The sequence below is a fragment of the Octodon degus genome, unplaced genomic scaffold (assembly GCF_000260255.1).
Source record: "Octodon degus isolate 3935 unplaced genomic scaffold, OctDeg1.0 scaffold00096, whole genome shotgun sequence".
Taxonomy (NCBI): Eukaryota; Metazoa; Chordata; class Mammalia; order Rodentia; family Octodontidae; genus Octodon; species Octodon degus.
In genome coordinates, this window is record NW_004524672.1 from 6,020,124 (window position 1) to 6,046,715 (window position 26,592).

Below are 26,592 nucleotides of genomic sequence, written 5' to 3' on the forward strand. Positions count from 1 at the left end.
CATAATCAAAATTTCAAAAATTCAACAAAAGGAGAGAATATTAAAGGAGTTTTTAAAGCAGCGAGTTACTTATAAAGGTGAACCTATGAGGATTACAAATCTCTCAGAATAACCATTAAAGACCAGGAGAGCATGAAATGATGTTTTTTCAAGGCATTAAAGAAGACAATTACCAACCTAGCTGTCTATACCATGTAAACTCAGCCTTCAAAATAAATGGAGAACACTTTCTATGACAAAGGAAGGACTCTTAAAGAAATACATCACCAGCAAATTGGCATCCAGAAAATCTCCAGGGGTACCCTACACAGGAACAGGGAGGCCACCAGTACCAAAAAGCCCAAAAGAAAGTGTGTACAGCAACTAATTGGGAGAGTAGACAAATAAAAGGGGGGGGGGAGCCCCAGTCATCATTGCAAAAATAATGCAGGGACAGGATTCATTATCGTACAATAATAACTTTATGTTGATGGCCTTAACTCACCAATCAAAAGTTATACTCTGGCAGATTAGATTAAAAAGCAAAATGCAATCTACTGCTTCCAGGAAACACATCTTATCTAAAAGGAAGCTGACAGACTAAGGGTAAAAGAATGAAAACTGATACTCCACACAACCAGGGCCTAAAGTAAGCAGGAGTAACAATTTCCTTTTCAGAGACAAATGACTTGAGGCCAAAACTCATCAGAATAGGGGGACCACCCACTTGGGTCCCTCTCCTGTCCTTGTATAGGACAGGAGCTTTCTTTCTCTCAATAAATATATTATGCTTGTAACCTCTGCTTGTTCCTAAAATTCACTATTTTTAGAGAACATGAACTTGTTCCAGGTACTTTTTAGGTTAGGAGATCACTTTTTCCCTATGTCATTTGGAGGTGATCCACCTGATATTAGTTTTTCCAGTATCAAAACTGGAGCTGAAAAAAAATTCTTTGGCCTGGGGAGATGGCTCAGTAGAATAAGGCACATGAGCCTGAGTTCAATCCCTGGTTCCGCAAAAAAAAAAAAAAAAAAAAAAAAAAAACTCATTAGAATAAACAAAGATGGTCACTACCTACTGGCAACTGAACAATTCAGCAAGAAGATATAACAATTATAAATATTTATGCATTGAATATTGGACAATAGCTATGCAGCCAACTTCATAAAACAAAAACTACTAGATGTTAAAAGACAGGTAGATCCCAGTACAATAAAGTTAAGGGACAAAAACAGTCCTCTCACACAATTAGATAGGTGAACCAGACAAAAAACTAGCAAAGAATATAGCCTCTAGTGGATGCAACTAGAGATTATACTCATAAGTGAAATAAACCAGACTCACATGTGTAAATATCATATTATCTCTGTAGTGTAATAAACCAAAAGAATCTAAATATGTACTGCTTCTAATGTCATATCAATTACTGCTATACTGTCTCTCAAATAAATGTTTGTTGAGGTTGGGGAAATGGCTCAGTAGAATAAGCATTTCCCTGGCAAGCACAAGGGCCTAAGTTCAATCCCCAGTTCTGCCAAAGAAAGCAGATGTTTGTTTTTTAAAAAAGGATAATAAATGAAAACAAAAGACAAGAAAAAAGTCATAAGACTGTCCTGTTACAATGCTGTATATGATTAGATTTCTAAATTTCTGTGTAAGAATATGTAATTGTTTATTCCAATTTTTAAATTTTTTTATTATTTAGTTTTTTTTTTCTTTTTTACTCACATTCTGTAGGGACTTAAAGTTTAACGTATCAATACTTGATGGAAAATACCTGTTCCATGTTATGTCTAAGATGTTTGATATTCAGACAGATAGTGAGAGTAAGCTCAACTGCCTATGTTATAGGGTAATAATATCATTAAGCTTCTCTTCTGGAGGGTTAACAACTTAAGTTTGCAGACCAAAAAATTAGAGAAAAAGAAGAGCTACAAAGATAGCCAACATTTTTGGCCCTAGTCCTTCAAGGTCAGTGAGAACTCAGGACATAAGAGAACCTGTACTATAATACCCTGTAACTCAGTGGTGTCCAAAATTTTCTGATCAAGGAGAATATGAGACCACAGAGGAAAGTGATCGACAATGTGTAATGCACCTAAGGAGAGTCAGTCACCTAGAGATAAAACATTCTCTCAGGCGTTCACAGAGAGCAAATTGGTCAAGCCATGGCCGTGACTCATCCACATGGCTGACACTGACAAACGATCTACAAACTGCAGTACAGGGTTTCAGGGTAAATCCTGAGGGGATTTGACTGACCTTACCAGATACAAAAGTTACATTTCTACTTATATGGGTCTTGCTTTATTTTGGTCTTAACCATCCAGCAGAAAAATATAAAAATGAGATATAAAAAGTAAAGCCATATTAATATGCTAAGTTGTAAAAGGCTCAAGTCAACAACTTCTGACATTGCCAGTTCTATAGATAACCCACTACTATCATGGACTATTGGACTATATTGGATTATTTTGCTGAATTAATGCACCTACAATATTTAAATGGCAATGGAATACCCATCTCTGACAAAACTGAACAGAAAAGGGGGATATAAATGAAGGACTATATTGTATCTGTTTATACAGTTTGGTTAGCATAGATATATAGCTACTTTTTCTTAATTCAATGAGATTTGTACTAATAGTATTTGGACAGGATTTCATGTCTGCATCTTGTACTATGAATAACCATTACAAAGACAACAATATGCAATGTATTAATTATTGTAACTGTCCTATTAACCTGTTTTGAAACTGTCTCATTATTGTCTCTCAATAAAATTAATAGAAAATAAAAAAGCATAAAAAAGCCCTAAAGAAGAAATAAAACCTGAAAGTTATAACAGATATAGTAAAATGAAAAGAAACAGAATTTAAGGATTAAACAATGAAGACAGAAAAAAAGGGGAAAAGATAGGAAAAAAGGTAGGGGGATAAAAATGCAAGTGGGGGCCGGGGAGATAGCTCAGTAGAATAAATGCTTGCCTGGCAAGCGCAGGGTCCTGAGTTCAATCCCTGGTTTAAAAAAAAGAAAGAAAGAAAGAAAGAAAGAAAGAAAGAAAGAAAGAAAGAAAGAAAGAAAGAAAGAAAGAAATGCAAGTATATATACAGGATGGCTGAGGTGATTATACTAAGAATTTCCATCAGTTTTTTGAAAACAGAAGTTAATGTGTAGAATTCTCACCTTGACTAACCCTGTAGGATGATATCTGCATCTAAGAAGCAATTATATTGAGGACAGCAATGTATAAGACAAAAGCCATGCCTGAATGCTTGTCATCTTGGTCTTCTAATTGTGCACCATTTCTAATGTCATATCAATCATTACTACATTCTTTTTAAAACAATTGTTTTAAAAAGGTAAGAGAAGAAGAAAAGAGAGACAAGAACAAAAATTTAAGGTTTCTCGAAAGCAAGTGGTAATATTCAATCATATGTCCAATCTTACATAACTATATCTGTCAATCTGAGCAACAGATTTGATGTTAAAAATAGGTAATGTATCAACCACTGTTAATCCACTATTCTTGTTTTGAAAATCTGTAACATATGTATTATTATATGTTACCCTGTTTCTTTGTTTCTGATTTTAGTTCTTGTTTTTGGGTATTACTCCTCAAAATAAAATAAAATACATTTAAAAAAATAATTAGCAAAGAAGTATCAAGAGAGTTAAGCCTCACTGTTGTGGGGTAGTTCCTTTAGAAATGGCTCGCCAATTAAACTTATTCTAGGTTCTTTCTGCTTTAGAGTATTGAATGAGACAAATATGATGCCAAAAGGTTTTATTTATTTTTTTTTAAGTGAAGCATCATAAGGGATAAGGGAAAAATCTTGGTTTACGGAGAAAACGGGCTAAACAAAAGAGAGGAAAGGGTAAAAGTACGTCTGGGTCAAGAAGACATCAAGCGGCTTACCAGGAAGAGGCACAGTAGTGGGCTCCTTATGGCATTTGTGTCCTTGTATGTTCTCCACACCTCATGGGAAACCAGGAAAAGTTTCACCTTCGGGGACCTGGAGACTCTCTGGCACTGTCCCAGGATCTTGTAATAGACAGGTCCCACTTATTTCCCCAGCCAGGTTTGCCCTACCTCCTATATCAACACCACTGAACAAATAGACTTAACTGGCATAGGCAGTGTTTCATTCGGTGACAAGAGAATACACATGTCTCAAAAAGAACTTTTTCCCCAACAGACTGTCTCTTACACCTTAAAGCATACTTTACCAAATACAAAAAAATCAAAATTGGATCGTCGTGGAATGAAATCAGAACTCAACAGCAAAAGAAGCAACAGAAATTCCACCAGCACGCAGGTTCAATAGTATCTTCATGACTGGTCAAAGGACCACAGGAAAAAGCAAGGAAAAGATAATAAAGTTGCTAGAATCAAATGACAGGAAGCATGACAGTGGGATACAATGAAAGCAGTTCTAAGAGGAGACTTCGTAGCAGTGAAGGCACATAGGTAGAAAATTGAGCAATCGCAAAGGAAGAATCTAGTGAGGCAGCTCAAGATCCTACAAAAGCAAGAACAATCATACCTGAAATTAATAGAAGGAAAGAAATTATAAAAATCAGAACAGAAATGGCACAGGTTAATTAAATATGAAGAATCAATCAATAAACATTAAGAAATAATTTAAAATACATAATTTGTACAAGCACCCTTCTGCTTTCCTCATTTTTTGCCATAAACCTGTTTCTATACTTATTTTAACCATTTAGTCCTTTTGGAAAAGGAAGCTAAGGCCTGCAGAGCCCACTAGTCCTTCTTTCCATCCTAACTCTGAAAGCCCTGTACTAACTAATGCCATATATTGAATATAAAAATGTAAAGTATGACATTCTTCTGATTCTTGAAGCCCCTTCCTTAATGGAACTTATCTTTCACTATTTGTTACAAGGTAGTGCTAAAGGGGGCTAGGGAGATGGCTCAGTGGAATAAGCACTTCCTTGGCAAGTGCAAGGGCCTGAGTTCAATCCCTGGTTCCGAAAAAAAAAAAAAAAAAAAAAAAAAAAAAGAAGAAAAAAGAAAAAGAAAAAAAAAAGTGCTAAAGGACAAATTTCAGTCCATTCTGCAGAATTTTGCTGCCCAGTTTTCTTCATATGTGATTGGACCCCACACTATATTTAAATGGTATTATATACTGAAGAACAACTATTTTGTTGTTTTGAAGCAAATCCATTATTCCACCTGCTTCTTTTCCAAAACAGGGCAAATAAATTGTGACAAGGAAGACTGGGCATGGTGGTACATGCCTGTAATCCCAGTGCTTGGGAAGCTGAAAACAGGAGGATCACTATGAGTCTGATCTACATAGTGAGACCCTGTAGACCCTGTAGACCATGTACTATAATACAAAGATAGATAGATAGATGCATAGATACACAGATAGATACATGGATACATAGATAGATAAAGATAAATAAATCGTGACAAGGATACAGTTGAAATAAGAGCCCTGTTCTAGGCATTTCTGGAAGGTTTTTAAGCACAAATATTTTGTGATGCTATGTATTGACACCACGGAGATAATTCATAAGAGGCACTTTAGGGTTCATGAAAGTCTAGGGAACTAGTAGGAATTGCTTCAGAGACTGTTAATGCCCCCTCCCAACCTTCCAGATTAAAAGAGATGGAACTGATGTGACAATTAAATGTCACATGTAGATTCCTGTGCTGTAAAGGGGTGTTGGCTGAAATACTGTAGCAAGAGCGTCTCCAGGTCCAACCCGCAGCCCACAGGTCAGACATGCCAAACTCACACCTGGGTATGGTTTTCCTCATTTGAATATTTGTATTGCAGCTGTTTGAGAGAATGTCTTTGATTGTCTTTACGTACATACTGAAGCATTAAGAGTTACAAACCATGTTTGTAACTTTTAAATAGCTCGCAAAATATTAACTTGGGTACAGGAGGGAAGAAAAGAGACTGATATGGAGGTGACAGGAAAAAATATGACAAAATGGGAATTCTAGAGAATTTGGATTAAATATGGGATTTTTTGTAATTGTATTTTCTGTAATTATTAGTACTTCTGAAATGATTTCAAAATAAAAAGTTAAAAAATTTAATAATCTTCCCAGAGAGTCAGAGAATCAAAAGCTCTGAGAATGTGCATTTTTTTTTTAAAAAAAGCTGGCAATTAAATGCCCCTACAAATCTTGAAAATACCTAACTCTTGTTTCAGTGTTCTCAGTTTGAAAGGGGACAAGATAGGTCAGGTAAATACAGAGGAAGGGTGGGGCTAGTAGTGTGAGCCTAAATCCTAGCACTCTGGGAGTCTGAAGCAGGAGGATTGGAGGCAATTGAGTGACCTCAGAAAACCCCATCTCAAAATTTAAAAAATCATAATAATTAAAAATGGCTGAGCTATAACTTAACTCGATGCAGAAGTCCAGTGTTTAAGCCCCAGTATCACCAATCCCCCAAAATGGGGCTCATAAATCTTGCATTTCCAGTTCTTAGACAGAAACTCCACTCTTCAAGTGGTTAACACACCTACATAAAAAGTGGAGCAGGATTTTGACCAAAAATTTAAAATAATAAAAGAGATAAATACAAAATGAAGGCAGAGAAACCAGGCTTTCTTGTGATATCCATTGGATATTAGCAGGTCATGTCATAACCCTTAAATATAGTCTGAAATTTGGAAACTTATGACATAAATAAACCTAAAGGGTGGAACAATCTCAATGTTAGAATGTTTTTGTTTCCCAAATGAATCTATAATCCCAGCCAAAAATAATCAAGTCAAAATCCCAGCAGAATTTTTTAAATTGAGAATATAACCCTAAAAGTTGCATGGAAATGCTAGAGACCTAGAATGATCAAAACCACTCTGGGGAAAAGAAAAGAACAAGAAGCACTAAAGAGGCAAGATCAGAGCACAACAAAACGGCTAGGCAAATGGGCATGACCTGTCACTCAAAGAGATTCAGGACAAGCAAAGAGACCCTGCACCTGGTACCCAATAAATGCTCCCTTCAATTCTCCTGACACAACATGAAGCAGGTTTCTGGTAGGACGGCCTAGCTCTGACCTCAGAATGGGAGTACAAAAGATGGCAGCCATTGGCCTTGTAGCCACTGCCTTCTTTCTCTGTGACCCACTCTACTTGGACAGTGTATTTTCTTTCCTATTTTAATGAATTCACACTCACTCTGCAAAGCACTTCTTTTCTTACTTTAATAAGTGTGAAACCGTGCTTGTTTCCTGTCCACCTCTTTGTTCAAGACACCAAAAGCCTAGAAAGAACACTTCCCTGGGAAACAGTACACAGCTCTCCAGTGCACAGATGACAGTAATACAGTGCAGTCTCGGAAATTATAAGCTACTGGCATCAAGCTTTAAAAATGTGAGCAACTATATTTTACGAGATACAGGACAAATGGCTTTTTAACAAAAAAAATGCAACTGGAACTGGATTATACATATGCCAAAAAAATGAATTTAGGCCCTTTACAATGTATAAAAATTAATCCATAATATATTATAGATATATGCACATAAAACCTAAGGCCATAAAACTTCTGGAAAAAAACTGGAGCAAATTTTATGACACTGGACTATGCACAGATTTCTTAGATATGACACCAAAGACAATCTACACAAAAACTAATAACTTAGACTTTCTCAAAATTAGAACCTACTGTTCAAAAATCAGTTAATGCTGGGCATGGTGGTGCAATCTGTAATCCCAGCACTTGAGAGGCTGAGGCAGGAGAATTGCCATGTGTTTGAGGCCAGCCTGGGCTACACAGTGAACTCAGTGAGAACCTGTCTCGAACCAAAAACCACAAAACAGAAACAAACAAAAACAACCAGGTAACAGTACGAAAATAAAACCTACATAGTAGAAAGCATATATGTGACATAGAATACACAAGGAACTCTCAAAACTAATAGGACAACAAGTTTTGCAGCCAAATAAGGCAAAATATTTAAACAGATACCTTCACAAAGAATATACAGATGACAATTAAGGCCAGGAAAAGATGTTCAGCATCATTAAGCACTGGAGAAATGCAAACTGAAGCACTGAGATGCTACTACACACCCAAGGAATTTCTAAAAATGAACAAGACTAATGTGTAGTGACAGAAAGCAGCTCAGAGGTCATCTGGAGAGGACATACAGGGAAGGAAAGGTATGAGCAAGCCTTTGGGGATGGTGGCTATGTGGACTGTTCTAATTGATACGATGGCTTTTAGGCATTATCTCTGTGCCGTGTGCCTGTCAATTGTATCTCCATAACTTCCATAAATAAATTTAGAAGCAGACCTACTTAGTAATAGCTCTTGGCTTCCCCATTTACCTTAAAACTTAAACTTCAGGGCCAGAGAGATAGCTCAGCAGAGTAAGCACATGCTTAGGCAAGCACAGGGCCTGGGGTTCAATCCCTGGCACCACATGCTGCACCAGCCCCACTCCTGTATTCCCAGCACTGGAGAGGCTGAAAACAGGAGGATCACTACGAATCTGAGCTGTGTAGTGAGACACTGTACCAAATACGTTAAAAAAACAAAAAACTTAAAACTTAAACTTTTTTTTTTTTTTTTTTTTGAGACAAGGTCTCACTATGAAATTGAGGTTAGCCTTTGTAGCCCAGGCTGGTCTTGAACTCCCAGTGATCCTTTTGCCTCTGCCTCTCAAGCGCTGGGATTACATGCATGCACCACCACATCCAGCTTACACTTCTTAAAAGTGTTAAAAATATTCTTAAAATTTGCTTTTTTTATAAGAAGTAAATATAATAGTCTTGACCATGGAGTTATAGGAAGAAGATGGTCAATAGATTTCTTTCTTTTTTCCAAAATTTTTTCTGTTCCAGTTAGCAGCTTAATGACCCACAAGCCATAAGTAATGTTTCAGTTTGTTGGTTATTAAAAGCATCTCTCCTAGAAAAATTGTCTGATGTCATAACTGAATTAAACATTTTGCTGTTTTTAAACATACTTCAAGTGCCCATAACTTCAACTAATTTTCTGGTTGTGGAAAGAATAATGTGTCGCAGAATTTGGAATTAGAGACAGAAGACACAGTTAATAAAAGCATTTCTTGTCATGAGTGGAAGAAACTATTATAGCAACTGTTATGGTTTGGATAAAAACTTCATGTGTCTAGAGCTGGGACTCTGGGAAGGTAAATGGATCAGGAATAGGAACAGTGGCAATAGATTCATCAACTGATAAATGGATAGCTGAATGCCATTAGGAGGGGGACCCACTGGAGGAGGTGAATTAATAGGGACATGATCTAAAAAGGCACATTCGTGTCCCTGGCTGCTCCCTCTCTTCCTGCCCTTGTTTCCCGGCCTTCATGAGGTAAGGGAGCTCCGTCTTCCATGCCCTTCACAATGATACTGGGGTGTGGGATGTGGCCAGCCATGAGCTGAAGCCTCTGAACCCACAAGCCAGAACTCAGCCCTTCTTTCTTTGTAAACACCAGGGACTCGGTTGCAGGAACAGAAAGCTAACACACTCTTTACTTGAAAATTGACAAGTAAAAGAAAAGAGCACTTTTCTTTCTTATAAGTTTTGACTTGTAGTCAAATGACATAAAATGTGGAAAAAAATTGTCCTTGCAGAAATTTTAGCTAATATGTGAATAAACAACAATGCACAAAGGTTATTCACATTTCATAACCTCAGATTAAAACAATTCAAGCAAAGATCATGAGTTCAGCCATGAGACAAACAAAGGTTGGTGGTCAACGGGGCGCATTCTCTTGCAGCATGCCAATCAGCCTCCTTCTTGACCCAGTGGACAATCTTAGAAACTGATAGACATTGTGTGCAGCCCTCTGTGGTACAATGTGACGCACACTGCAGCATCTTAGAGAAAGAACTGACAAAGAACTTTTCACCCAAAGCTTTAGTCCTACATTTCAGTTTAAAACACACACAGAGGATAGAGAAACAAGCAAAGCACCAATGAGACAAATCAGCAAAGAAAGACACTGCAGGGTACGGAGCCTGGCTTCTGCCGTGCTTCACTGACAAGATAGCAAATGTCCAAGCAGTGTTCTATACAGGAAAAAAAGGTCAAGAACCAAAACTAAAACCTAAGAAAACCTCAAATACAACATAAGCATCGCTTTATTCACTTTATGGAGCAGGGTTCAAGCAATAGCCAGGAAAAGTGGTTTTTTTGTTTTGTTTTTTCCTCCACCATATAAGGTATTTGAATATGAAATTGCCTTAGAGGATTCTTTTTTTTTTTTTTTGTACTGAGAATCAAACTCAGGACCTTGCATTTTCCAGGCAGGCTCATAAGCCACTGAGTTATCACCCTGGCCCTGAGGATTTTATACAAAATTTGCTATTTATGCTAATTTTGAAAATGGTACTATGATAAGTACAAAACGCTTTTCAAAATATGTATACCAGAGTAGGATTAAAATATAATATAATCTTTTTAAAAGTATTTTCATAAAATAATAGTGAAAACAAATATGAAAAAATATTAAATAATAGGGGAAAGTGTATGGCTATATTAGAATTCATGCCTTTTTCTTTACTCTTTCTGTATGTTTGGAAATTTCAATAATATAATTGCCAATCTACATGACAGTATAAAATAACACTTTCCTGGTAGCATAAATGTCAAATGAAATCAATTAAATAAAACTGGGCATGATGGCACACTCATGTGGCTGAGGCACTCAGGAGGCTGAGGCTGAAGGGTTATCATGAGTTTGAGGTTAACCTGGACTACGTAGTAAGTTCAAGGCCAGCCTGGACTATTTAATGAGTCCCTGTCTCAAAATGTAAATGAAGGGGTTGGGGAGATGGCTCAGTAGAATAAGCGCTTGCCTGGCAAGCTCAAGAGCCTGAGTTCAATCCCTGGTTCCGAAAAAAAAAAAAAAATCAAAACATAAATGAGTTGTCCATGAAGACACATAATTTGATTTCAAGTCAGAAGTTTCATTGAGCATCTGTCAGACCCTGGTCTCTAATCCATTCACGGGTGGCACAAACAATTCAGCTGCCTACTGCTGAGTTCTGTGACCATATGCAATGCACTCCTCCTAGTTTCCTCACTGTAACATCCTTTACCTCACCAGGTTGCTAAAAGCATTACTTGAGTTAGTATTCACAGGGACACGTCAGGGGTTGGTTGACCTCCTTTTCTGGGTGGACAAGTGGAAAGTGTCCTACTATACTTACTGCTTGTGGATACTTCATGGGCCACACACTAGCAGAGTTCTCTTCGTTGAGCTGTAGGCTAGCTTGACACACAGACCTTTCTCAAATGACCAATGTTATAGATTGTGTCTAGTTGTGCCCCTAAAGTGTAATACAGCCATCATAAGTGGGGCTTTTGCAGAGGTGGCTGGATCTAGAGTATGTGATGCTGGGACTGACTCATGGAGCAGTGCTAGGCTCAAGGGCACTAGGATTAAGGGTATGAGTGCTACTTGCTCTAAGTACCCTGGATAAGTTATAGGTGATAGAAGAACTGTCATCATCTGCCACAAACTGTTTCTCCTCTGTGATGCCTGTCTGTCATACTACTCTGCTTAGGAGCCAGTCAATAATGGACTGAAACCTCTACAAACTGTGACCTAAATAAACCTTTTCCCCTCTAACTTTGGTTGTTGGGAATTTGGCCTCAACAACCAGAGAAAAATAACTAAGACAACCTGAAATATAGGGACAGTGATCTCTCAGACATCCAGTGCATGATTGGTTAGGTAGGCAGGCTCAAAATCAAGCTATTGAAACAGATTTATGGTGGTTGAAGCAGAGAGTTTGGGCAGAATACGTGGGTGTGTATCCATCTCTTTCACCTACTACTAGCCAGTAACACTCAACAATTTAGCTTTAACTCTTAACTTCCTCCTCTGTGCAATAAATACTGGATAATCCTTATCTCACAGGATTATTTGGATGGCATTGTTAATAGTGGAAGGTGCTTACAACAGTGTCTGACACGTCCTCAGCTCTGGATGAGTTTATCTGTTAGGACATCTCTGTGTCCTTTGGTCAAAGGACAGAGCAAAACAAAGCACAGTGTTACCAATTCTGTTTAGGTATTGGCCTGTGAGGATGTCATGAGTTAATGCTATGAATGACCTCCTTTATAGCCCTCTGTACACAAGGCACTCATTTGGAGAGCTCTTTGGAAAGGCCCTGAGGCAAGGGCTCCATTCCCAAAATGAGAAATTACAAATTTGAGGGATGGAACCTGAGCACTATGTGCAGCCAGGGTTAAGAATCGCTGATACAGAGCCCAGAAATGTGACATCCATTTCAAAGTGTAAAATTCTACAATGCCATGAGTTTCTTATTCTTCTTACAGCTCCAATAATTTTCAGTTCAGGATTTTAGAGTGTATAAAGGCTGTTTGCTTTCAAAGGGCTCTAAATTCCCACAGAGGAGCTTCTCCATAATCCTTTTCTCCCACTCCATCCCCCTTTTCTCCAAGATCATAACAAACATGAAGAAAAAGTCACCATGAAAGGCTCCCAGATAAACTCATCCAGAGCTGAGGATGTGTCAGACACTGTTGTAAGCACCTTCCACTATTAACAATGCCATCCAAATAATCCTGTGAGATAAGGACTATCCAGTATTTATTGCACAGAGGAGGAAGTTAAGGGTTAAACTTAACTCCCCTGGAGGCCTCCAGGGTTTTAGTTCTAGTGCTTTAACTGCATGGCTTTAACTTGGAAATCAACAGAAACAAACTTCTGGGTTGAAATGTAACAGAAGATGAATCCCCCCCAACCCCAGTATTAGCCTTCAGTTTGTTAGTTGCCCAGGTAATAATTCCAGTTTCAGTTCCTGTAACTTTTGTTTCTTAGAAACAGTTGGTCACTATGATGCATAGCTGATCATTATGAAGCATAAGAACCAATCCCCAATTGATAAGCCATTCTGCTTCTGTATTTTCTGCTTGGTTATCCCATATAAGCCCTAGACCACCAGAGATGAAGGCCTGATCATTTGCAAATGCTTCTGATCAGTGCCTGTCATCATAAATAAATCTGCCTGAGATTCTGATGTTGTTTCATTGTTTCTGCTTGCCATTGCGCCTGGTGTGTCAGTCAGGAAGACTGACCATGCTGGCCTCTTTGTTCAGCATTTGTGGCCCTCAAGGACCAGTGCAAGAAGGACCTTTCTAGGTCATCATGGGAAGGTATGCACTCAAGATTTTGGAGTCCCCTCAGAGATCCTGGAGAAGATTCCCACTTGAGTGCCTCATGTCATACCCCAAAGTGAGGAGGCTGAAGTCTATCTGTCTGTCTGTCTTTCTGCCTGATTCCAGTAAGGCCCCAAGGGGCACTCCAGTTGTCTGGCAGTTCTCAGCTCAAACAGAATCAGGTCAACCCCTGTTAGTGAGGACCACACTCAATGGAAGGGGTTGAGATGTTTAACCTCTGAGCGCCTATTCAGTGAATGTGTGAGTGGCCAGGACAGCACATGCAATAGGCTGCTCCATCTGTGCACCAGGACCCAGAAGCACTGCTTGCAGTGGCTCCCTGGAGTCTCACCTGCAGTTCCATGCCATCCTACATAGGAGATTTAATAGAGACCTCACATCCTCACATCCTCCTTACCTATATTGTGTCTAAGTTCCTGGGAGGAGCATGGCCAAGCAGTCATCTGAGTGTCTGCTTTCTGAGAGGCACCCACCTTTTTCTGTTCTACCATCTTTCAAGGGCACACAACACACACATAGAAAGTCAGAGATCAGAATTAATTAGTCAAAACTCACAGGCCCTGACTCCAAATAAAAGGGCTTTTATGGAATTAAAAATGAAACTAAAGTCATCCCTTTGAGTCTCAAAAGAAAAGAAGAAGAAGAAGAAGAAGAAGAAGAAGAAGAAGAAGAAGAAGAAGAAGAAGAAGAAGAAGAAGAAGAAAAAGAAAGAGGAGATAGCTCAGTGGTCTAAGTGCCTTGGCAAGCACAAGGACCCGGGTTTGATTCCCCAGTACCACATTCCATGCTGGCCCATGCTGGCCACTGAAACTGGGCATGGTGGCATATGCCTGTAATTCCAGAGCTGGGGAGACTGAGACAGGAGAATCACTATGAGTCCAAGCTGTGTAGCGAAACCCTGTACCAAATAAATAAATAATTAAAAAAGAAAAAAAAATTAAAAGGAGAGAAAAGCCCCTTCTTGCTAAGAATTCTGCTGTGGCACCCTTGTCAGCCATCATAGTTGCTGTCAACACCTATAGCTTCACTCCATGCTCCCAACTCATCTGCTTCCAGCCAATAGAACTGGTTTAACCAGAGGCCCTCCCTCCAGACCTTCTGCTTCATGGCAATGCCTATCCTGGCATTGGTCCTATCAGACCGCACCATTTAATGGCTTCCCAAGACAACTGTCAGCAATTCCTTCTGAGTTCCACATTTTGATTGAGGAAACCTTGCACTATTAACCCTGACAAATGAGTTGCCATGGCATTTCCCAAGGTTTCCCTGCCCAGAAACTGAAAATCAGTTGAGCGCTCAAAGACATCAAAAAGAAGGGTAAAATATCCATCAGCCATTGTTGCTCAGAAACTTGATGGAAGAATAGCACCTGATGTCTGTAAGAAAATCTAATCTGATAGAAGACCATACGCTCTGACTATGAGCTATAAGGGTAAGGAACACAAAAAATAAATGCCCCTTCCATCTGAAATGCACAAAGAAACCTGATGATCTATGTCCTCTCCTCAACCTAAACCTCTCTCCACCTGTCAGGCCTGGATAGATAGGACAGACTGAGCTCTCTCAGATTGAGTCTATGCAAGCCCACAGTCATTGCAAAAGTCAGTCAGCTCCATACAGATTCAGCTAAAAGCCCAGTCCTGCACACACATATAATGCAGGTGCATATTAACTATCTCAACAAGTTTCAGCAATCCAGCTTTAGAGCTGGTAGAACATTTACCTGGACCATCCAGTTCACGTGGAAGAGATGAAGCACTGACCAGACTCACTCGCAGGATTGCCCCATATCTATTCCCCTTGATTTTTATGCTCTTTCATGTTGCTTATCCCAGTCCTTGCTTTGCCTTAGCTCTATGGATGGTTGCCTCAAGAGAATAAACAGTCAATCAAATACTTGACCAAGATTTGATGAGCATCCAAGGCGCACTGGACCCTCTCCTAGATCAGATTAACTCCCTCACTACCTTGTCAGAGTAATGCTACAGAACTGATAGGCTTAAATTATGTCTTTTCCCAAAAGCAATTTAGGAGAAAATTTTGTAATTAGACACTCTTAGAGACCTTGGCTAGGACCCCTGACAACCTCAATGTTACTGTTTCCAGTTGGGCTTTGTCTCAGAAGATCACATGTAACATGCCCAGGAAAAATTTGCTGGGAAACTAGAAGAGGAGGAAAATATAGCAGAAGATGCTCCCCTAAGCTGGAATATTTCATTTTGTTAGTTGTCAAGGTGGTAGTTCTTGTCCCAGTTCCTGTGGCTTTTGTCTCTTAGAAACAGCTGCTTATGGTGATGCATAGCTGGTCACCATGATGCATACTGTAAGAACCAATCCCAATCGGCAAGCCATTCTGCCTTGTACTTCCTGCTTGCTTATCCCTTATCGAAGCCCTAAACCACCAGAGATGAGTGCCTGATATTTTGGGGATGATCCCAAGCAGTGCCCATCAACATAAATGAATCTCCCTGCAAATCTGGGGTGTTTCTGCTTGCCATTGCTGTAGCATGTCCAGGTACAAACCGCTCAGCTCCGTGCACCATGTGATGGGGTCTCTTGTTTCAGCCCCTGGGAAATGGTAAACACAGGAAAGTTAACAAAATCTTTGTGGTTCTGAGGGTGCGGAGACAAGGGATCAGGTTTTAAATAGTTAGGTATTAAATTCTGTTCAAGAAACAAGCTAAGTTTGGCGTGGTGGTGCAGGCCTGAAATCTCAGAGATTGAGGCCAGCTTGGGCTACACAGGGAGTTCAAGGGCAGGCTGAGCCACACAGGCACTCTCTGTCTAAATCAAATGAAAAGAAAGATGTTTACCAATTTCTGAAGGGTTAAAGTACAATGTTCTATAACTCCATTGAATGATGGTTACATTTGGGTGAATAGAGTTGCCAAAACGTCTAACTCTTGTCTTTATTTGCAAGTAAGAGACCACACACACACACACACACACACACACACACACACTGAAAGGAAAATAAAGCTGGTAACCAGTTATTTACTATGAGCCTTTCTTGGACACAAAAACTCCACTCTTCCTCTTTGACTATCTCTGGGGCTCGCAGGGAGCTCAGTGGAAAGTTCTAGCCACATTCTTCCCTAGAGATGGTTTTCAGGCATGGAAATGGAGCCCAGGGAAGGTATAGCACTGGTTTTCCACCCCCAGGCTGCAGGCTGCTTACCAAACACCACGAAGAGAAAGACAACATGCAGCACCATTATAGACTGCAGCAGCTGCTCCACCAGGACTCTGAGCAGCCCCAACCAGGCCTTCATGGTCCCTTCAAGAGGGGACAGTGCTGAGCACAGTCACCTATCCTCTTCGTCCTGCTGCAGGAAGTGTGAGTCTGGATCCTGGCTTCGCTGGGTCAGGGTGACTCTCCGGGTGGTGACAGAAATTTGCCAGGGGCAAGAGCAGGCAGGGCTGAGGCCAGGGGTGCCAATCAGCACACCTGCTCCCCAGGCGCATTGGCAGGAGCGTGCCAAAAAGGCTCCAGGCTCAGAGGCAAGGGTCAGCTGGCTGTGCACCTGAACCCAGAGGGGAGGCTGCTTCCTCCTTGTGGGGGACCTGGCTTGTGCGCATGGATCAGACCTTCGTTCAGCAAATGGACCACAGTGCATGTGGCTTTTGCTTCCACTTTAAAACCACCCGTGCAGCTGAACCCTCAGTGTGCACAGGGAATCTTGCAGGGACTGGGGAAGGTGCAGGACAACCCACATCACTACCAGTCTCAGAGATGCGGAGGTGTGGGGATGCTTCCTCATTTGGGGTCCTTTGATTCTACGTGAATATGGGACCCTTTTCATTTGCTTAATCCACGTTTACTGAGAACATACCACGCCGTGGCAGCATTCTGGGTGCTGGGGATAGGCACAGAGTAAACAGGTGTCATACATACATAAAGACTCTGCTTTAAGGAAATATAAAATTTATTCTGACCAAAATAAGTGACCATAGCGCTGGAACACACATTCAAATGCCACCTGGTAAGGTTACATTAACTTTTATAGCCAGAAAACAAAAGAAAGTCATAACCCAATACAATCACAAGTACCTGCAGGAACAGTGTCGGGTACTCAGTGTAGCAAAGAGGGAAAACTCTCCTACAGATTTTAGGGTTATACCATTCTTAGATTCAGGGCTGGTAGAGCCTAGAGGTCCACTGAGTTTAGTGATCTGTTCCAAAAGTTCACTAGTTACAAGAATGTTAGGTCAGATATAAGGCAAATGGCTATTAAAGGGACTAAAATAGCCCACCATAATTTTGGTTCTTCACCTGTAGCATTCTACCTCTCTACAGTCTATTCCTTCTAGGCTAAGCAGTCTGTAAGATATTTAATGCAGCTTTGTCAGAGAACTTCGACCAAGTCATTCATTGTCTTGTTCTGTGCAGTTCATGGGAGAAACGAGCAAAATAAAAGACCAACTGCATATATCATTACAAGTAGGACTAGACTGTATATGACTAGAAGATTCTAGGACCTAGATTGGAGGGTCAGGGAAGGATCTGAAAATGTTCCCCTGACTTATGTTAACAATTACAGTAATTTAGGTAACTAGTCTACCACACAAAGGGAAGCACATGTAAAAGTATAGCAAAGGGGACGCTTTGTTTCTTTTTGTGTGCAAAATTTGTTTGAGGTTTCTGTTGGTCAAAGAATCTCTTCCTCCTCTCTTTTCTTCCTTTCTCGCTTCCTTTTCCCTCCTTCTTTCTTTCCCCATACCTTTTCCCTGGTGGTACTGAAGATTGAATCTCCAGCCTTCACACAAGACTGTGTCTCTAGTCCTTTTTACTTTTTTTTTTTTGGTCTCATTAAGTCATTACAAAATCAGGCTGGGCTCAAACTTGTGATCCTCTGCCTAAGCCTTCGGGAGTGTGGAACTACAGGCCTGAACCCCCATTCCTGGCTTTAACTCTTTCAGATTTCTTCTCTGAACCTGTACTCTATGCAGAAACATTGAGAATAAACACTATGTCCAACACTATGGAGAGCCCTTCCCATGTCTAATACCATTCTTAGGGCCTCTATATAGTAAGTATTAGTTCCAGTTTTGCAGCTACAGAATCAGGGGTTAGGACAGTTCAAATGGAGTTTTACATAACTCAGAAAGTTCAGTTATCTCTTCATCTACTAAATTAATCATAGAGCAAATACTTATGGGATGATTGGGCATTATTCTTGGTGCTGATAAATTAAAGTGAGTTCAGATGTAGTCTTGAGCCCTTGAGAATTGACACACACGAATTCACTGGCTACTTGTGTGCTACACTGAGTAGGAAGGTGGGGTGGACTACAATGGTGCATAAGAAAGATCTCTGTGCTCCTGGGCTCAAAGTCTAGCTGGAGCAAAGCAATAATTAGATATGCATACCAATAGGTAATTGTGCCCTGAAAGAAACACGTAGACTCCATTGATAGAGCATCATGGACAGCTATTTGTAAGGGTGGAAATAACAAGAGTGGAAATCAGTGAGCCCCTGGAGAGACTGATGCAGCATGAGTGCATACGATGGTGACTTAACCTGAGGTGAAAGCTAGAGACAGCAGAGAAGGATTTGAGATGTGCATGGGAGATATAAATGGTAGGCTGGTCCAGTCACCGGATTCATCATCCATTGTTAAATAAAGAGAGTGAAACATCTAGAACTCCTGACAATAGTGACTTGGAGTGCAGTTAATGATGCTTTGGTCACTTCCCCAAAGTACTCAGCTGGCAGAAAAAGATCCTCATGTGTAGGAGACATTTTCAGATCCTTGTCTCAGTCTAAGAAGCTAATATTTGTAATCCCAAAGTTATATTATTGGAATTCCATCAAGTTGATTCCAATCTACCACTTTCAATGTAACCCACAGCAAAAATAAAGACACTAAATTATATTTTCAATCATCAGGGAGTCAAGGGGCTCTAAGTCCAGCCATGAAGATGGCTTTCTGGAACCAAGAGAGCAACCCAGGGCCTCACCTGGTTTTATTTAGTGGAGGAGAGGCTTGAGGAGGATTGACTGAGAATTGTGGGAAGTAGGTGACTACTATGAGCTAGGTTGGTGGCCTAAATTCACCTCTGTGATATGCAGAGAGGATATGCAGAGAGAGTAATCTGCATTATATAGTATCTAATGTTTTGTTAAGTCTGGTGCTTCAGCTTTAATGCAGTCTTTCAAGCCCCAGGAAGTCACGGCCTCTATCTCCAGGCTCGATCCCAGCTGGCAGCATGGAGCATTAGCTCTACCGTCCTACCTCGACCCGGCTCACATTAAAGAACAGCAGGTATAGGTTACCAGGAAAATACACACGCCACCTTGAAAGACTATCACCAGCACCTCGGCTAGACCAATATACATTGCTTAATGCCAATTGGAGGATAAAGAGAAGTCCTAGCCAGCTCTGTACAGAACAATATGAGGAAACAGGGTCGGGCTCAGTCAAAATGGAGACAGTCACTCTTCTTTCAAGGAGAGCTGCTCAGGTGGTCCTCCACACTCATGTTTCATTACAGTCCATTGCAGGCAAGCATAGACTCACCAGAGCCCAATCTGTGTAACAATCCATTGATTTTAATCAGCTGTTCAATCATTTACTCATGCTTTTGACCTTCAACAAGTACACACTAGTGTTCAGAGTGTACGCCAGGCCACTGGAGTTGAATGACTACTGATATGAAATGAGAAACTTTGACTCTTCAAGCTATTGGCAGCAGTTGCCCTACCTAAGTCTTCATTAATCTCTACAATGAAAAGTACAGGAGAAGAAAAAGACTTTAACAAAGAAGAAGGAAGTGGCAAGTGGCACTTTCTTATTGAGCCCTGATTTACTGCATGTGAGGGTGGCTCAAACCTACAGATGCATGGTAACTACTGATAATTTCAGAGGCCTCCACAGAGAAACACCAGTGGAATGGAGCAGTACATACAGGGGACTGCAGTGGCCAGTGAGTTATTCAGGTTCAGAGTCCCCAAGCAGAGAGCAATTGGCTGGTAGTTACCTTAGAGCGAAGCTAACTGAGGGCAAGAACTAAGGGCAACTGCAGGCTGTCTCCATCAAGTGGTTCACAGTGTCAGGTGAGGCTGAACTGAGTTCAAATTGGCAGGAGGTCAATGAACTGAGTTCAAGCATGTAAGAAGCTGAGTTTAAGCTAGCAGGAGGCACAATAACTATTGCAGGCTAAGCCAATCAGGTCTCCATTTCACAGCCAGAAACCAGCCTGAACTTCAGTGGAAAAAAAGGTACAGGCATGCTGGGATCATAAACTACCCAGTACATGTCTATGTCTAGATTTCTGGGATTAATTGACATGGATCTGGACTCTGTCTATACACTTTGTATACCAGTTACAGTAGAGACACGTCTTGAAATGCAAATGACATAAAAAATAACCTGTTCACAGAAACTTCCCAAACAGAGAAAAATAATTTGACATGCAGAAAAGTGAGGCATATAGAACTGCAATCAACTGCAATTTAAGAAAAAGCTACACAAAGTCACATTATAGTCAAAATTTGATACAAGAACAGAATATCAAAAGCAGAGAAAATAAACAAATCACTGATAAAGGAATGCCCATCAAAATCACAGCACAATTCTCAACAGAAACTCTCAAGTCAAGGAGAATATGGAGTCAAGTATTTCAAGTTCTCAAAGAAAACAATGTCCAATCCAGACTGAAGTATGCCACAAAACTATCTTTCAAAATTCATGAAGAAATAAGATACATTCATGACAAAGAACACATAAAGAAATTCTTGACTGCCAAGCCAGCATTGTTAAATGTTCTCAAAGATGTTATAGAAAGAGATAATGAGAACTACAACTCCATGAACCCCAACAAAGTACTCCACCAGGCAAGGAAAGTAATTAACAGAGGGGCAGCAAAGGGGAATCACCAACAAGAAAATAAATCAATACATTTCAGTTATAACAATCAATGTTAATAGTCTCAATTCACTAATCAGAAGAGACTGGCAGAATGTATCAAGAAGCAAGATCCAAAAATATGCTGCATACAACAAAAACACTTAATTCAAAAAGAATTCAGAAACTGAAAGTCAAATGATGGAAAACAATACTCCACAGAACAGGAACAAAGAAAAAAGGCAGAGGTAGATATTATATTGGCAGACAAAGTGGACTTCAAACCAAGATTGATTAAGAGAGATTAAAAAAAAAGTCACTACATATGGAGCAATCCAAGAGAAAGAGATTATAATCATAAATATATATGCAAAAAATAAATATATATATACAGCAAATACTAGCACAATCAACTATTTAAAACAAGTATTAATGGACATGAAAAATCAAATAAGCCCTAGCACAACTGTAATGGGGAACCTCAATACCCCACTGTCACAAACAGACAGACCAACTAGACAAAAAAATCAACAAGTATCAGAACCAAACAGAACTTTTGAACAAATAGACTTAGTAGATGTCTACAGAGTGTTCCACCCCAAAACATCCGAATGCACATCAGGTGCACATGGGATGCTCTATAAAATAGCCCATATACTAGCTCCAAGAAAATGATTAAGTAAATGCAAAGAAATTGAAATTATTCCATTCATATTACAGACCATAGTGCAATGAAATTAGAAATCAGTGGCAAAAGAAACAAGAAAAAACTTCGTAAACACATGAAAGTTAAATAATACCTCCTGAAGAACCAATGGGCCACAATTGAAATTAAAGAAGAAATTAGAGTTTCTAAAATGAAATGATACTTCTAATACAACATAGTGGAACTTATGGAATACAATGAAAGCAATCCTATGAAAGAAATTTATACCAGTGAATTTGCATATTAGAAAAACAGGAAGAAACAGATTGAGCTCAGATGAATAACTGAATGGTGAACTTAGAGTTTCTAGAAAAAAGAGCAGGACAAGCCCAAAGCTCAAAGAGGCTGGAAGTTACAAAGATCAGAGCAGAAATGAACAGAGTAGAGATTAAGAAACAATACAAAAATTAATGAAATGAAGAATCAGTTCTTTGAAAGATTAAATAAAATTGACAAATCTCTAGCAAACCTTATCAAAACAAAAAAAATTAGACTCAAATGCATAAAATTAGAAATACAAGGATGAAATCACAACAGATCCTGCTGAATTTCAGAAGATCATCAATACTTGCTTCAAAAATCTGTATTCATTTTTTTTTTTTTTTCCGGAACAGGGGATTAAACTCCCTTGCGTTTGCCATGGCAGTGCTTATTCTACTGAGCCATCTTCCCGGCCCTAAAAACCTGTATTCTAATAAGACAGAAAACACATAAGAATTTTTGTTTTGTTTTGTTTTGTTTTGGACATAGTCTTGCTGTGTAGTGTAAGATGGCCTAGAGCTCACAGTGATCCTCCTGGCTGAGCCCCTTGAGTACTGGAAATACAGGCATGTACCACCATGCTCAACAGAAGAAATGGGTAGATTCCTAGATACAGGTTCCTGAACATATATGAATTACCAAAGCTGAATCAAAAAGAGATAAAACTTCTAAATAGTCCAACATGGTGATGCATACCTGTAACCCTGCACTTGGAGGCTGAGACAGAAGGATTGCCATGAGATTGAGACCATTCTTGACTACATTGTGAACTCAAAGCCAGCCTAAACTACAAAGTGAGATTTGTCTCAAAAATTCTAAATAAATCAATATCAGACAACCAAATTGAATATTTTATTAAAAACCTACCAGCAACAACAACAACAACAACAAATAGCCCAAGCCCTGACAGATACAATGCTGAATTCTACAAGAAATTTAGAGACGATCTAATGCCACTATTTCTCAAACTCTTTAATGAAACTGAAATGGAAGCTATACTCCCAAATTCATTCCTGGAAGAAGGCATTACCCTAATATCAAAAGCAGAGAAGGATCTAACCAAAAAGGAAGTTAATATCCTTAATGAACAGTGATGCAAAAAATCCTTAATAAAATACTGGCAAACAGAATGCAGCAAATCATCAAGAAGAGTATACACCATGACCAAGTAGGATTCATCTAGGGATGCAGGGATGGCTAAACATATGCAAATCAATCAATGTAATATAACAGGGCCTACAGCAAAACCCATGTGAGCATCTTAATAGGTTTAGAAAAAGTATTTGATAAGGTCAAACACTCATTCATTATAAAAAAAACTTACAGAAAATTGACATAGAAAGTCTTATCTCAATGTAATAAGAGCCATCTATGACAAACTAACAGCCAACATCATACTACATGGACAAAATTTAAAAACTCACTCTAAAATCAGGAACAAGACAAAGATATCCACTGTCACCACTCTTGATATAGTTCTGGAAACTTTAGCCACAGCAATTAGACAAGAGAAAGAAATAAAGGAATAAGGATAAGAAAGGAAGAAGGTAAATTTCCATTATTTGTGGATGACAGGATAGAAGATGCCAAAACCCCATCAAAAGACTTCTCAACTTAATAGCCAAATTCAGTAGCATAGTTGGATACACAGTCAGCACCCCAAAATCAATAGCATTCCTGTACACAAAAAACAAACTCACAGAGAGTGCACTCAGGGAAACCACACTTGTAACAATAGCATCAAGATAAATGAAAGACCTAGGAATAAATCAAATGAAGGAAGTTAAAGATCTTTACATTGAAAGCTACAGTACTCTGAGTAAGACATCAAAGATGGTGTCAGAAAATGGAAAGAAATTCCTTGTTCTTGGGTAGGAAGAACCAGTAGAGTGAAAATGGCCATACTTCCAAAACTTTTATATAGTTTTAATGCAATCCCAATTAAAACATCAATCGTATATAGCACGGCATTAGAGGAAAAAAAATCCAAAATTTACTTGGAACCAAAAATAGCAAAGGCAATTCTGGGCAACAAAATCAAGGCATAGAATATCACAATGCATGACTTGAAATTATAGTATAAAGCCACTGCGATAAAAACAGCATGGTCCTGGCAAAAAATAGACCCAGGCATCCACAGAACAGATTAGAAGATGCAGAAACAACTACAGACTTACTTAGCTGCCTTATCTTTGACAGAGAACCCAAACACATTCACTGGAAGAAAAATAGCTTCTTTAAATAAATAGTGCACTTTCTGTCCGACATCTTGATGGGCCTGCAGTGGTCGCCGCTGCTCTCTGGGTTCCGTGATGCCACCCAAAGATGACAAGAAGAAGAAAGATGCCGGAAAATCAGCCATGAAAGACAAAGACCCAGTGAACAAATCTGAGGGCAAAGCCAAAAAGAAGAAGTTGTCCAAAGGCAAAGTTCGGGACAAACTCAACAACTTGGTTCTGTTTGATAAAGCTACTTATGACAAACTCTGTAAGGAAGTTCACAACTATAAACTTATAACGCCTGCTGTGGTCTCTGAGAGACTGAAGATCCATGGATCACTGGCCAGAGCAGCCCTTCAGGAGCTCCTTAGTAAAGGGCTTATCAAGTTGGTTTCAAAGTACAGAGCTCAAGTTATTTATACCAGAAATACCAAGGGTGGAGATGCCCCTGCCACTGGTGAAGATGCATGATGATAGGTTCAACCAGGTATACATTTGGAAAAAATAAAATTTTATTATTAAATGAAAAAAAAACAGTGCAAGTGCCTTCTTAGACAGAGCACAGTGGCTGGGGTTCAATCCCCAGTGTGCTGTGCTGGCTCTGCCCTCAGGGCACACTGAAATGGCAATTGAGACTGGGCATGGTGTCACGCACTTGTAATCCCAGTACTTGGAAGGATGAACATAGGAGGATCAGTACAAGTCTGATCTGTGTGGTGAGACCTTGTAGACCCTGTCCTAAATATGGAAAAATAAATAATAAATAAATAGTGCTGGAAAAAGTGGTTTTTCCATGTGCCAAATATTAAAATTAGACCCATAGCTTTCACTAGACACTAAACTGAACTGCCAAAATAGACAGCTTTATACAGAACTGACAGATAGTTCTAAGCAGAACTGTCTAAATATCAAACAAACACAATCTGTGGAGGATAGAATGGGTAAAATTTTTGAAGACAGTGGTACAGGCAAAGACTTTATGAACAAAACCATGACCTCAAAGGAAGTATCAAAATGAATCAATAAATGGGATCTCATCCTATTAAAAAGCTTTTGCATAGCAAAATAAACACCCAACAGAGTGAAAAGATAACCCACAGTGTGGGAATCCCCAGTGGGGGAACACCCAGCTGTTCTTCAGACAAAAGACTCAGACCTAAACTATATAAAGAACTCAAAGAATCAGACCCCACAAATTTAACATCCCAAATGAAAAATCAGCATCTGAAATGAATAGATGTTTCTCAGAGCAAGAACTAGAAACAGCAAATAAACACATTTTATAATGTTCTACATCATTGATCATTGCATGTGATCAGTGTCCTCAGCAAATAAGACCACAAAAGCTTATCTGCTCTTTTGCCCTGTGAGTGCCCAGTGAGGACGATGGTATATGCAAGACAGGAGGGAGCACTCGTGAGAATCTCACAGTGCTGGCACCCTGATCAAACTGTGACGAACAAATTACTGCTGTTTATCAGCCATCCAGTCTATAGCATATTGCTATAGCAACCCAAAGAAAGCAAGTCAGCCCAGTGTAGCAAACGGGCTTGAATTTCACATTTCTTTCTTTCTAGTTGTTTATGGCTAGCTGGCCTATGACCTGTTGGTTCTTGTTTATCATTTCTTCTCATTCTTACTTATTACTGTTTTTTTTTGTTTCAGCACATGACATTTTGCAAGTCCTAGCTGCTATAATTTTTTTCTCTCTTGTAATACTGCAAACTCCTACCTGGTCTCCTGCCATGTTTTGGCCTCTAAACTATCACCTGTAACTCCTGTTCACAATGTGGGTGATTTGAATGAGTGTCCCCCAAAGATCCATATGTTAAAGTCTTGGTCACCAGGGTGATGCTGTTAGGGATGCTATGGACTTTGAAGAGGTGGGGCCTGCTGGGAGATCCTTAAGTACCAGAGACAAGCCCTCTAAAGGGATTGTAGGTCTCTGTCCATCCTTTCCACTTTCTGGCCCAACATGTGACCTCTTACCTCCACATGCAGTACTTCTATCCCTTCAGTAGAGAAGCAAACAAATAAAGCTGCCCAATTGTGGACTTAACCCCAAAACTTTGAGCCAAAATAAACCTCTCTTTATTTGATAAGAAGCTGTTAGGCTTTAGTTATTCTGAATGTCTTCCTGCTGAGAAACCAAATTTCAGGAAGAGGAGGAGTCATCTGAGTCTCAAAGACGACCAGAAATTTCGGTTATTTTCTCTCTGTCTCTGTCTGTCTGTCTGTGTCTGTCTGTCTGTCTCTCTCTCTCTCTCTCTCTCTCTCTCTCTCTCTCTCTCCCTCCTTCCCTCCCTCCTTTCTCTCTCTCTCTCTCCACTATCTTCTCTGTTGCTGTCAGTCATTTTCTCTTAGGCAAAATTAGTTTCCTTTTTCTGTTTGTTGCATTTGG

General features: G+C 39.6%; 1 protein-coding gene and 1 pseudogene across 1 annotated transcript in view; one reads left to right on the plus strand and one right to left on the minus strand.

Annotated features, from left to right (window-relative positions):
- Mogat1 (monoacylglycerol O-acyltransferase 1) overlaps positions 1-16,430 on the minus strand; it is a 40,103-nt gene extending 23,673 nt beyond the window's left edge. The window contains exons 1-2 of the mRNA XM_023723061.1: positions 16,337-16,430; positions 3,900-3,959 (exon numbers count right to left, since the gene is read on the minus strand). Of these exons, the coding sequence (XP_023578829.1) occupies positions 3,900-3,959; positions 16,337-16,430 (154 nt within the window). The remainder of the gene's footprint in view (positions 1-3,899; positions 3,960-16,336) is intronic.
- A 7,854-nt stretch (positions 16,431-24,284) lies between these two features.
- LOC101590502 lies at positions 24,285-24,662 on the plus strand (annotated as a pseudogene).
- Positions 24,663-26,592: the final 1,930 nt, after the last annotated feature.